Source organism: Mchenga conophoros, linkage group LG2 (genome assembly GCF_057382185.1).
Source record: "Mchenga conophoros isolate Kocher_MC1m ecotype Shallow Benthic linkage group LG2, M_conophoros_male_GT1.1, whole genome shotgun sequence".
In the NCBI taxonomy this organism is placed as follows: Eukaryota; Metazoa; Chordata; class Actinopteri; order Cichliformes; family Cichlidae; genus Mchenga; species Mchenga conophoros.
In genome coordinates, this window is record NC_140527.1 from 37,819,093 (window position 1) to 37,833,420 (window position 14,328).

The 14,328-nt window shown below is 41.8% G+C and overlaps 1 protein-coding gene across 5 annotated transcripts in view; it reads right to left on the reverse strand.

Moving 5' to 3' along the window:
• Positions 1-4,103: 4,103 nt before the first annotated feature.
• The window catches only part of enox2 (ecto-NOX disulfide-thiol exchanger 2), a 184,595-nt gene continuing 174,370 nt past the window's right edge, over positions 4,104-14,328 (reverse strand). For all 5 annotated transcript variants that reach the window (XM_085244976.1, XM_085245004.1, XM_085244995.1 and 2 more), the window contains 4 exons: positions 11,855-11,911; positions 10,950-11,055; positions 8,843-8,928; positions 4,104-4,891 (listed from right to left, as the gene is read on the reverse strand). In XM_085244976.1, the coding sequence (XP_085101102.1) occupies positions 4,760-4,891; positions 8,843-8,928; positions 10,950-11,055; positions 11,855-11,911 (381 nt within the window). In that variant the 3' untranslated portion in view covers positions 4,104-4,759. The remainder of the gene's footprint in view (positions 4,892-8,842; positions 8,929-10,949; positions 11,056-11,854; positions 11,912-14,328) is intronic.

Below are 14,328 nucleotides of genomic sequence, written 5' to 3' on the forward strand. Positions count from 1 at the left end.
ATAACGCAGACGAGTTTAGAAGCGAAGCCCCTCTGTGCTCTTCTAATCCACTTCCTGAGGTAATCGTTTATCTTATTTTGGACCACAAATGTTGCACACACAGACAGCATCATCTTACCTGCTCGCTTAAGGGAGGCCATAATCATAATTAAGTAGATGAAGATGCCTTCAGGACGCAACATGAGAGGAAAAGGTAATTAAGGGTGTCTAAAGCATCATCATGTCACCCACAAGAACCTGGTTATCTCCTCACGTCCAATTATACCCATCTTACACTTATAAATGGATTTACAAAATCATTTGAAGAAATCCCCCCAGTATGACACCTGTGCCCTAAAATTTTAAATTCACACTAAGAATTTGTTCAAGCTCAACGTGAGCAGATGCCCAAGGACATCTCCAAATCTCTCTCTCAGAGGCTTTACAAGGTGGGAGCTGTCCTCCGGCATCGTCATTGTTGGTGAGTTAGATCACACCCTTTTCCCCTGCATACACCTTGAATCGAATTAATGAGGAGTCCCTCGCCGTGCCACAGCGATGAGACGACAACAATGGATGGAGAGCGGCATTCACCAGGGACTGCCGGTGGATTTAATTAGTCTGTTTACCTCCTCGTGTGATGCCTAAGAACCTGATGCACAGTCACAAGAACGTCAGTGCGTGCACGCTCGTGCACAAACAGCTGTAAAAGAGATAAATTGCAAGCGCCTCCAGTCTATCAGTGCGTAGGAATGGCAACTCAGTTGGGAGAAAACTGCAGACAGAAAACAGCTTCTGAAAAGAGAATTCGCCGTATTAGTGTTTATGTCAGAGAGCGAGCCTAGTGAGTGAGAGCGAAGAGGCTGGTGTGAGGTGTGCTGGAGTTTGCCATCAGGGATGTTTCTGCTGAAATCAAGCCTTGCAGCGTGGAGAGGAAGTGTAGCGATGCACAACTCTGCGCAGGCAACGTCTCTCACAATCCCAAAGTGCACCATCACACAGACGGGAGGCTAAAAAGTACAGATTCACAGTTCCACATTATCAGTAACATCATTATCATAACAAATAACTCTAGCATGCTTTTATGAGAAGAGAGAAGGCTGGATTTCCCTGCACATAAAAACATAACGTCCTGCATTACAGCACCAGCATTTCCTCTCCTTCCTAATCACGCTTGACAGAGGCCTACAGGCTAAGTGGGTTGGATATTACATACTATATTTAACGTGCAAACAGTTCCACTCCCATGACAGACAGTTTACTCTCCATCCATGAAACTGCCGCTCTTAATAACGGACACATGCGTACAGGAAGGAAAGTCTTGTAAGAGCTTGTAGGCAAAAACATTTCTCATTATTAATTCAGCTACAAGACGAAGTAGTATGCTAAGTGCATGAGTGCTAATTTTTCAAATGCAGTGAAAGCAGGAGATGGAGGAGGCCAATGAGAGCAAATCATGCGTAATAATAAACCTTTGTTTCCCAGAGCAACTGAGGAAGAGAGCATGCCGCCAAAAAGCCCAGTGGAGGCGTATTAAGAATGCTTGACTGGGCTTCTGGGAGGAACCACCAAGTCCTGGCGGCGAGAACTCTCTATCTAGCGAAGGTGGAGAAGAAAACTCCCCTCTGTAGAAAGAGTGTTGTATAACCACTTAATATATGGATCCAGGCAAGCGGAACACAAACACAAACATTTCATGTATGCCAGAATGCTCACAAACTAACTGCCTCACCAATTAAACATCATTAACATGATCCCCTAGGTGTGCTTCCTAGTTAAGTGCGATGTGGCTGCACTGTGCCTTTAGTCAGGCTGACAGCCAGGCTTAATTGGCTTCTGAAAGACACAAACGTCCTTCTCTAAGGTTCTAAAACCAGCTTCGAGTACAGCTTCTGTAAGAACAGGAAGACTAAAGAAATACAGCCCTTCAAGCAAGAGTGAGCACAAACTGAAGTGGACCACCTGTCTTGTTCTGTGCAGGTCTACGTATGTGTCTCCCAGGACTGATAGTAAGGGATGACAGGCATAAAGATATCTGAACAACTGCACCTGAATATCATATATCCACCCCCCATACAACCATCTCTGAAAATCACACATGTATATATAAAAAAATAAATAAAATAAAATAAAAAAAAAAGGATTTTTAGCCAAGATTGCTACTTTTAACAGAAAAATCCCAAAAGGCCAAACCTGTGGGCTGTGCTCTGGAACATGAGTGGATTTTGTTAGAGGCCTAGAAACCTTTCTCTGGTGTCTGTCATGTGCTTACTTGTGTCTGCAGCAACATGAAGGACACAAAGCTGAGCTGTAGGCAAAGGAGCAGACAGTACCCTGTCTGGACAAAGTGATAAACACGCTTTTTGTTTCAAGTAAAAAATACTCCCTAAGGGTCATACCATGAAAAAATAAAAAAATAAAATCAATCAATCGTTGCCTCCCACCTCACCCTCTCAGAATAAGCCCATTTTTTAAAAACATGAGCACATCACTCCAGTGCTGGCCTCGCTACATTAACTTCCTCTCCAGTTAAGTTTAAGAATTGCTTGTTTTTAAGGCTTTTTAACAGTCTTATTTGTTTACATTCAGCTCCCAGTTCTCTCAGATCCACTGGTAAAAACTCAGAACACCTTTACTCTCTGACCCTTCCAGCCCACTGACCCCTCATTTGTTCTTATGTATATTCAGTTCAGTCCAGTTCAATCTTATTTATATAGAGCCAACTAACAGCCACCTCAAGGTACTTCATGTCGTAAGGTGAAGACCCTGAAAGCCTCCTAATTAATGCTTGTGTGTATTACATACTTTGTTAAGCACTTGGTCAGTGAACACTGTTTTAAATGTGCTTTATAAATAAATTTAGCTTGCTGTCAACTTTTTATTTGTAGCTTTAGCATTTTTAATGAAGCCATGCAAATTTTTTACCTTTATTCTATGAAACTGCAAGTTTGGTGCTTTTTAATTCACTGTATTTTTCCAGGATTTCCGAGCTCTTATACCTTCATAAGTGTGTGCAATTTCCAGGACTGAAAGACACGCTTCAGCTCTGTTCAAATCTGCAACCAGCTCAATTTTACACCCACTCCAGCGTCACAATTTAAAGACAAAATCTTTTTTTTTGTGAGATGTTCCACACTGCACCAATTTTAATGTCCATGACGTGGGCTATTAGGAAATGGATTTTTCCCTCCAATTTTCTGATAATACCCTGGAGAATAACATGAAAAGTGCTTTTTTTTGGAGCAAACTTTTAGAGGGCACATCATCACATTTTGACATTCATCTTCTAGCTGTGATTTCATCTGCGTTAAAATTACTTTCTATTAGTCCTGGTTTTTTAAATGAAGAAAAAAAACGGCTCTGTTTAAGGAGTGTCATGTGCCCACACTATTAACAGGTCCTGAAATGTTTTTTCAAAAACCTTCTAGTTTGAGAACAGAACTTATTTTGCTGAATTAAAAACTTTATATGGGATGACCCTTCCCCAAGTATATGATATCCTCCTATTAGCAACCTGGAAATCTTCTGAAAGTTTTAAGACAGCTGAGGAAAAAATATTTGATTCAAATCCCTCAGGATAAACGGGGAGAAAGTATTAAACATGCAAAAACATGTGGCTCTTCCTCACAGTTGCCCAAATTTACATCAATTCTGTGTATCCACATTTTTCTGATATTTTCAACAGTGTCAAAACGTATCAGCACTAGAACCAGAAGCCGGATCACTCATCACCCGAGTTTGTGAGGCTCTTTTTGGACAAGCTGACACAGCGGGCTTGTGATCTAACCTTTCCATGTGGATTAAACACGGTAAGATTAAGATACACTCTCAATATAACATGTTCAGGAATCGTTTCATATCATACTTTGCATGTAGAAGTTCCTAATCTGCAACCTAAACTGATCCTGTCTTGAGATCTGTGAGTAAACAGTGAGAAATCAGAAAGGTTTAGGTATTTAAAAACACATTTTTATGCTTTTCTACATATCTGTAATGGCATAGAGAATTGGTAATTCCTTATTATACTCCTTGGCTCAAAATAATACTTGAAATATGTACAACCCTAACCCTGCTAACCTTCACTGACACATATAAAACATATATATAAAAAATAAACAGACTCATTTATGTATACTCAAACATCTTTTTTATAATCAAAAATATCATCCAAGCATTTACAGTGTATTACAACAAATGATTCTATGCAACTGTTAACCGCCTTTACAGAAAATGAAGAAATATATCTATTTTTTGATCTATGTTACAAACCAGGAACAGCAAAAAAGAGAAGAGAGGGAGGCCAAAGGGTTTGGAGGATTGAAGTGTTCAGGCGTACCCTGATTACCTCCCAGTGTAGCCCTGTAGACCGGGCCCACACTGACACCGCACAATGCCCTGCCCCTGTGGGCAAAAAACTACAGAATAATCCAGTGACTGTAGGAATTGGTGCTGTTCTGCGACTCGCGGGGAGTCATCGCGTCTAAAAATATTTAGCCGACATCGAGAAACTGAGTTCAAGCTCATGAAGACTGCATCACCAGGGCTTGGTGTCAACACTACTGTAGCCATAGAAATGCAGCATTTGCACGTCTCTGCCACCCACACAGAGTCCCTGAAATGCTGTTAACTTTCCTCTCTGATCTGTGCTCAGTCTGCTGTGTCCTCGTACAGTCCGGTCTTTGATAGCTGTGGACTTTACATGGTTTCTTTCACATGTCTACAGTATCTCAGTGTTGCCTTGTCCGCCTGTTTTCTCCTCCACAAGTGCCACCGGCCGTCTCTACGTGCTCTTGATGCCCTGAAAGCCGCAGAAGTTCCAGCGTTTCTCTAGACTGGCTCCGACACCAGTTAGCTCCTGTCTGAAGGTGCAGGGCAGCCGAGAGAGAAGAGACTCCACCTCAGTGGGGTTGATCTGCAAACACAGGTACAGATTATAAGCCCACATTGTCTAAGACATATCCATCTGCACCTGTGCACCACACAATCACATTAATTTAAAAAAAAAAAAAAGAAGGTATTCCTGAAACAGATCTTGCACAAATCACACTTGAAAGTAGTGAAACCTCTGGAGAACCAGCATCAGACCACAGGTCACATCCATCTGCTGTCCCACTAACCTCTTGTGACTTCACTCGGCTCTCAGAATTCTGTTTTGACTTTCCTCACATGAGATAAAACACTTACACAGTTATTAGAAGCCAGATGTTGGAGTTAAGCAGTGGAACTATTAATTATATCATGTCTTGATGGACAGCTTATCACTAAAATTAAAACCCCTTGATTTATTTTTTGATTTAAAATCATTTAAAAAATGTTTTAATTTAAAACTGTCAAAGTCTGCTCATGGCACTGAAGTAAGCAACTGTGTTTGAATCAGCTGGGACACGTGACTATGATCGGTTCATTGCTCTTGTTAGCAGACCTGAGGAAGGTCATTCAGGCCTTTATCTCCTCCAGACTTAATTATAGTGATGTGCTTTTTTTCAGGTTTTACAGGAAAAACATTAAGAAACTACAGCTAGTCCAGAGTCGTGCTGGTGGAGATAATCTATCACATTAGTCGCGTCTTTACCGTCCTTCACTGACTTAGAGTTTAAGATTTTTGCTACCTTTGAAAACTTTGCGGGAGTGGGAACCTTTGTGCAACTCAAACGCAGCTTTGCCGTCTCCTGTCACTGCCGTACAGACTCATTAGCTGAAGAACTCAATGCTTGACTTATTAACCAACAAAAAGGGTTTTTTAAACCCCTTCTAACTACCAAACCTTTTGCAATACTTTAGTAGTTTTAATTGCAATCATTCTAACTTACTATTTTACAGATTTGTACCAAATTGCAAGCTGGTAAGTTGACGGGCGTCCATATGCCGTAAGAACATCTTTAATCAATCCTGGTACTGATTCTGCAAGCTTCCAAAATGTACTCAAGGCTCTCCTGGTATTTTAGTTATAATGTGGGAGACGCTGGCCACAGAATCTTTCTTAATCACCTGGGCTTAAATCTGGTGGTTGCACAGCGTAGCATGTGATTCATATCCCTTTCCTACTCAAACTATTCAGTGACTCATGGTATCCTGCGGATGGAGACATTGTCATCCTAGAAATGTTTCGACCCTAATGGAAAAGTTTCATTATAGGATGAAGGATAAATCATTCAGAGCAGCTATTTTCATCTGTTACGATGGGCAGCGCGTCAAATTACGCATGCTAGAATAATAAAATCTCGACCTTCCCGTGAGTGTGAGACAGACTGCATTGCTCCCCATTTATAGGGACCGTCTTTCTTTACATGTGCGCGGCCTTTGGACTCTGTCTTCTAATGTAGAAGAAACTGAACAGCTGTGTGCTCATATTGCTTAATCTCACAGAAGTGCGCTGAAGAAGTTTCTAATGTTCTAGGCTTTTTGTCAGGAGAGCCGCGAGAAGTCCCAGATGCAGTGTCGGTACTCATTACGACATATTATGCAAGATAATGTGATCAATTTTCATGCGTGATGGCCATCTTTGTTCCAGACATCAACCAACACCCAATTTCATCTGGATCTGGTGATTATCGGGCTGATTTTGTGTAGTCTGCAGACTGCAAAAGGGGGCGAGTTAACCCCAAACCATGCTTTCTACGGCTTAACAGAATCTCTGGATCCCCTTAATGTAGCGCTCAAACCTTCAGGCTTGTCAGTCGTCTTTGAGCTAATTTTCAGTTATATTTGCACAACGACGCACATCAAACTCGGCACAGATGAAAAATATACTTAGCCCCTAATTATAACTTTGCAAACATTTTAGTCATACCCATTAGTGAGAAAGTGTACTCATGCTTTTCAATTCACTTTGTTTTCAGTGGAAACATCTTTTAAGGCAGGAAACCACTTTGGGAGAAAAATGCTCACCAGCCCTTGTTGGGTCACCCAGTGAGTTGTTCATAACATTCAGGCTTTATTCTCTTACACCTCCTCTACACGTTCAGTCACATGGGTGGGCTGAGGATCAGTCAGCCTAAATCCTGAGGTGACGCTGCCAAGATTCACTGTCCAAGCTGCTGTAAACATCCCACAGTGACTTGAATTAATAAGTAGATTGTTTAAGAGCTGCACTCATGTCAGGACGCATTAAGAGCCATCGTGGAGATAGGACTAGAGTGTCATTACACACAATGAAGCCGTGCGTGATTGTGTGTGTGGAGCGACCAGATAAGGAGAGAGGATTGGACTCGTTGTTGGTGAGTCCAGCCAGTGATATTGACAAAACTCTGTGGGCTGCTTAATGTGTGTAGCGAAGAGTCTGTGTGGGAACAACAGATGTACAGGCAAACTCAGACGCACACAGACAGACAAGCGTGGGCGTCCGCTCACATTAAAACACACTCAAGACAAAAAAATCCCCAAAAGGCATCAGAGAAGTCCGTCACACTCTTTGCATGTGTGGGAATGAGTCAGGCTGGTGATGAGCATATTTAAAGAGTTGCTACAGAGAACACGCATTTCTCGGGGCAGCCACGTCGATGCGCTTGAGACATCTGCATTTTTGCCAATTAATTCTACTAAATGATAAGTTGTCAGAAAAGGGTTTAATGTTTGCTCAGCGCTGGGAATATAAAGGGATAGGCTGCCATTTTCCCCCTGAAGGTCTTCTTGTTGGGGCGGAGAGGAGAAGTGGCCATTAATCTTAGTGTTGCTTTTTTGGAGGTGACACTGAAAGTTGGCATCTTGAAAGCCTCATATAAGTGGCAGTGAAGAGCGATAATGTGTCTAAAACGCCTCGTCGGAAAGATGGGGATGGAATAGCCTCAGCGGACAGAGTGGAAGCTGAGGATGTGTGAGGATTGGGCGGTGTCTGGCTTCAAGTGACATGAAGAAGGATCTACTTTTAATACGTTCCCGCATCAGGAAAAGTCAGATATGAGAAGACATGTTTGAAGTCCACATACAGAAAAGTGAAATTGTCAAAGTTAAACTTGCTTGAAAACCATTTTCACCACATTATTAGGTACACTCCTTCAACTGCTTTTTAATGCAAATATTAAATCAGCCAATTGCACGGCAGCAACTTAAAGCATATCCAGTCATTTTTCTGATCTCACAAAGCTCAAACAAACTAAGCTCAACGAACTCATGCATTGGTGTCCTGAACATGTCAATGAGTTCATTGTACTCAAGTGGCCTTCACAGTCCCCAGTCTGACGTTTACTGTGACTGGTTATGTATTTGTCTCAGTAAAAGTGGAGTGTCTCTTTTCCAAGAGACCTTTCCAAAACCCACAGTTAGCTCACAACATTTTTCTATATTTAACAAAACATTATAATAATAATAAATACCAAGCTGTACGCATTTAGAAGGCAAAGAAGAATGAGCAGTGTGGAAGTTAGTTGTTAGATGTGTTGGTGTGCACATGTTGGCACTGCTGGAAAACACCACCAAACCTTTAAATGACCCAGCGTATATAGGAAGCCACTCACATGACCCAGGTGTCTTACGACATCAAAATGTACACATTTGAACTTACAGGGAAGCGTTTACATGGCTAATGAAAAAAAAACATATGTTAAAACAGCAAGCTCTCGGTTTATCCCAGTTCAAGTCAAAGACAAAAGAAATGTTGCTAAATACCAAAGGGGGCTAAAACACAGCGCTGTGTAAATCTGTTTGGACAGACACATGTTATCCTTCCTCTCACCTATCTCTTGGGGAGAAAACAAATATTTGTATTGTCAAAGGGCTCTAAAAGCAATACAGCTTGTGTTGATGGCACAGCAGGGCCTTGGCATACAAGCCCATACATCAGTCCTATACAGGAAAGAGACACGCTGCCAGTACAGGTGCATACAATCCACAGTAGAAGAAGTTTTGATTCGTGCGAGTCTGTTACCTTGGTGTCCAAACGCTGCAGGTATGAACAGATGTACTCGATGCTGGCTCCAAACGGGTGGACGTGCAGGAACGTTGAAATGATCCCTGAGGTAGAACAAACAAATCGTGGGAAGATGTTAACACAGAGCCATGTCACAAACCTCCTGTCACCCATAAAACGTCGATGAACTACACCAGTATGTTCACAAAGCCGCTTTATCTGACTCTTTCTCCTGTCCTCTGACTGAGCTTCGAGTGGCGTCTCCCAGAGTCCCACTACTGTTAAGAGCCTCTTGTACATTGTGGCTCCAGATTAGAGAGAGTGTTTAATGGTGGCTTTGATGCCGTTGTCTCATCAAAGCCCAACTCTCCCCTAGCTCAAACATACCATCTGCTATCAGCTCACAGACAGGGCCAGGAGAGAGGTAATCCTCCACCTCTGTTTACAAATCACCTATGCAGCATTGAGGTACCCTGATTTGAAAAAAAGAAGCAAAAACAAGTAAAAAACAAACAACAATAACAAAACAAAGTGAAAGCAACAATGATTTCTGCTGGGTCAAACACCGAAGCAAAAATATGATAAGCATTAGAGTCTTTTTAGAGGAAAACAGTATGCCAAGACTTCATTTTTGTCACCTGCAGGAGGTCAATCGATACTTGAACACAAACAGCGTGCTCGTCGGGAGCTGCTCCACTGACAATGATTAAGAGACCGACTGAGAATCTAATGGTGCATTTAGATAGCACACCGAGTTAAAACTCACGATGATTTATTTGCAACAATTCGCCCACTACAATCGTTTTGCTGTCCATGCTTATTCACCTTAAAAATCAGCCAATAAACACCTTCTCCAACTGACAGCAGACGTTTGCTGGAGCAATATGCACCCACTCTCTGCGTCTGTGTGTAGATTACCAGAATGTGCTAGAGTCAGAGCTCATGATCATTACATTGATGAGACCATAAAAGATGACAAATGGTGATTTTCACTTCCAGAAAGGAACAGACACTGCTGCCATTCCTCTTATTTTACACCACATTTCTTTCTAAGAATTGTATAACTATTACGTCTGAAAGCTGACACAACTATCAAGCACCTGAAGAAACAAGCCAATAAATATAAACAACACTTGAACTTGATTAAAAGTTTCTGTAAAATGTTCCATGAGGCAAATCCAAAAACAGGTGATCGCTCTATAGAAAGGAAGCTTTGAAGCTACAGTCACACTAATGAAAACAGTGGTTGGAGACCGAGACACAAACTTGCAATATTGTTGCCAAACTCATAGATTAAAAAATGGAATTCAGAGATTCCTTCACAAAGAGTTAAAAAGTATCTGCAGGGTGGTGATTTACCTGCACAGTGACAGCCACTGTGGAACCTGGTCTTTCAATAAGATTATAACCAGAATGCAACCAGAGTTAAATCTCATAGTTGATCATTATTTGCCAACCTCAGCCAATCTGTCTGAGTGCGACTGCAGTCAGTCTAAGGAAGAGTGCAACTGTTTGGAGACATGTTGCCTCCCACCAGGCAACCTGTGCTATCGCATTTCAATCTTAAGCAGTCGAAAGCAGCTGGTCACGGCAACTATTTGCAAAAATGAAAAACAACGCAACCCTTGATTTTTACTTGTTGCAAGGAAGTCGTCATCCTTTTTTTCCCCCCATAAGCCATAAATGCAGCGGTTGGTGCAGCATCCAGACTTCCCATGTTTGGTGTTTCTGAATCTTTATCCAAATCTTCCTACTTTCTGCCTTCAAGGCACTCTGACACTTTGTGTGCAGCTGCAGGGCCATGAATGCTGAGGGCAGCTCGAGTAAGGTGTGTGTTATAATAATAAACTCTGCATATAAGAAACACACATTTCTGGAGAAAGGGGCATTTGAATGTAACCAGGAGCCAGCGATCAAATGTAGCTGTAAGCTTGTGTCCTGGTAAAGGGCACAGTGAAAAGACAATTTACTTAGCATGTTTTGGTGAGAAACCAGAGCTCCCGGAGGAAGCGTGAGGAGAAGATGCAAACTCCACACAGAAGGGCCCGGGCCTGCCACTGAGCAGTTCATGGGTTAAGAAATGTCTCAGTGAGAGTGCTGGGAAAAAGCCAGAGTGTCAGCGTACCAACTAGCAGAGCTTCCCTCTCGGAGTGGACAGGACTTGGTGGATTCCTCTCTGTGGGACCTTCTTTCTCCTGACTGCAGGACACCACCGTCGACGCTGTGGCTTCCTACACGTGCACAAAACACACACACGGTTAGCATGAATCAGTCTGCAGACTGAGTTATCTGGCGTAATGTAAACAAATTCAAATTTAGGCTGATGCATGGGACACAATAAAAAGACAATCATGCACAAATAAGTGCGACGAGCACACCAGAAAGTTTCACCACCAACATGTCAATCCAGAGAGACAATGAAAACGGGGATAATGAATGAGGAAGGGGATAATGAGGCGAGGGAGGATATTCAGCCAGCAGCTATCTTTCTAATAGAGGGAAGCGTGTCTCGCACATACACAATGACAGGACAGAGGAGACGAGTTTGAAAAGAACAAATAGAGGGAGAGGGGAAGAGACTTGGAAGGCGAACGATCAAGCTGCTCGTTTCAGATCTCTGACAGGTGGCAGAGAAGAGGCAGCATAACAGAAGAGATTTTGTCTGTGTTTGTTGTTCTACATAGTACGGTGCGTACCATTTCCACTTCTAGTGTGGGATCTCTGGTGGCCTTTTTTTATCCATCCATAACACCCTGTGAGTGTGTCTTGGTGTGTGGGTGTGTAGACATACGCACATGTGCAAGCCGTTTTGACTTTATGACTCCTTTATTTCCTAGCCCACTTGTGTCTGTGTGATTTATTAAATGACACATGCAGTTGCAGTGAACTAGTTTGGCCCGTAATGATCTGTCATGTCATTGGAAGAGGAGAGAGGGGGAAATCGGGAGGAGGAGGAGAAGGAAAACAAGAAGAAGAAAGGGAGAATGAGGACAAAACTATGTGGAGGACTGAGCATTTTTCCCCACTTACGCTGCTTTGATTAGCGCTCTCCTCGCTTCCTCTGTCGTCTTGCTTCGACATCTCCAGCTGTAGCACATTAGAAACATATGAAGAATAACACACTGAGAAACAAGCCAGGCACCAATGTATGCAGACAGGCAGGAGGGAGGTCTTAAAGTTGTTTATTTTTAGAATAATGTCCAGATATGAGCTGATTGTGAAGAAACAAGAAAAGCTAAGACAGTAAACTCCATATGGATGTAATTAACTCTTCCTGAGTCAAAACTGGCACAAACAAGTCAGCTATTAAATATGTTACAGTGTGCGTCCTGATTTTTCTGGAATATAAAACAGCTCTAATGATACGTTAGTCCATCAACAGCAAAGTAATCCACAGCAGACCTGCTAAATGATCAGCTTAAAAAACAAAACAAAAAAAAACAGCCTGTCAGGTGTAAGGACGGGTTTTCATGGATGTACAGTCTGTGTATTTAATTTGGATTGGTGGACTTGCTGGTGTGTTTCGGATCACTGTCCTGCTATGTTAACAAGTTGAGTTGAAAATATAAAAATGAGGAGCTTCAGAAGCTGTCAGAGTGTCAAACAGACCCACTGTAGCTCACACACAGCTTTATCTTGTGAAAAGCAGTTACTACAAATAAAGTCATTTATGTCTATAAGTTATTATGGACTGTTATGGATTCTACATACACATCAATTTCTTTACTGATTTATAATCAATATTCTGTCTGGAACAATTTACTGGCTCTGGACCCAAACACAGCAGAAAAACAGTGTTTAATAAAGGCTTGCATTTGACTCAGGTGTGCAAAGCTCCAACGCCACAAGTTAGACTGTCAGATAAACCCGCCAAGCTTACAAAGAATACAATTAAATGGAAAGGACTCAACTAGAATTGGTTTTAGATTGCTACCCTTATCTCTGGCTCTAAATTATGCTTTTTATCATAAGGAATAATTGTGGGTGATGCTGAGTTTACATTTACAGTGTGGGAGGCTTCCAGTGAAAATAAACTATTGAGTTGCATAATGGGAAGTGCTTTCCTTATATTAGGTACTGAAAGTCTGAATATCCTGGCTTTCTCATGTATATCGTCTCACAAGTGGTAACTTGCGATACTAAGTCAGCGAAATGCCCCTTTACTCACAAAGGAAAGCAGCCGATAAATCCCAACGGAAAACTCTTAGTGACGACAATAAAATACATACAAAGAAATGATAAAGATGTTTGTTGTGATCATAATAATAAGGTTAATGGCTTCAATGACCTGCACTTGCATCGGTGAAGTGATATGTGGCGACAGCTCGCTGACAGTAAGGACAGTGACTGAACCAGTGAAGAAGAACTGATGGCATGAGAGATGTCCTCGGCATGACAAATCATCCTACATTGCCTGCTAATCTTCGGAGAAAGCAACGCCCCAAAATTGATTTCTCTTTCTCCCTTTAATGAGACTGTCTTTCATGATTCATGTTTGCCCATATGCAAGAATTTAATTAGCATATTTCCCAGGGCTCACAGTTGTGGAGGGACACCTTTCTAATCAAACCCATCACTCTTAACAAGCTATTGACAACCCTGTCATTCCAGCTGATCGGAAGAAGAAGAGATCCGTTAACAAATGACTAACTCAGCTCGGCGTCGCATGAAACCTGTTATCTCCGAGCTAACAGACAACACACGCAGAGGCTCCCACATAGTTTGAGAGCCTTTCGTTTGTATTATCATCCAATTTAATAGGCGATTTAACCCGAGGCTCATTTTAATGACAGCCATTTCTCTCATTATACCGAGCGAGAAGGAACATTAACAAACATGAGCACTTTAGCACTCGGCGCATGGGACAACACCTGAAACATTAGTAAACATGACACAGCAAGCAGAGAAAAATGACCCATGAAAACTGAAATTGTTTATAAGATTGAGGATTGTGCGTCTGTCAGTGGAAGAGTGTAGTAATACAGCTTGACACGAATGAATATTAAATGGAAAAATGTGTCTCAGTGGAAGAAGCACATTTAACTAATGTGTTTTTTTGGGGTAGGCAGGGTTGCTCGATGGTGGCAAAAATCCTTTTATCGTGATCAACATTCAGATGACCATTTACCACAATTACTCAGTTCGGAAAAATACTAAATTTACTAAAGAGTCATTTTAAGAGTGGCACAGTAGTCGTTTTATCTAAATCACCTTGTTTTACTCATCACTGCGAGCTTAAACTGAATTGAAATGTAACTGAAATTAGATTCATTGTTCAGCCCTACAGACAGCGCTGGACTCCTCACTTCTTTGTATTTTGCTTCCAAGGAGCCAGACTTTCTTGTATTTTTAAGTGGTCTTGAGCAATAGTTCTTAAGGCTTTCTGAAGGTCTTTCAAAGGTTTCACTCATTTTCATTCCAGTCCTTGTACCCGACTGCTTTCAGAGGAATGCTTTTGTTTGTTTGCGGAACCACTTAACATTGACCTATGAATCACTCAAGCA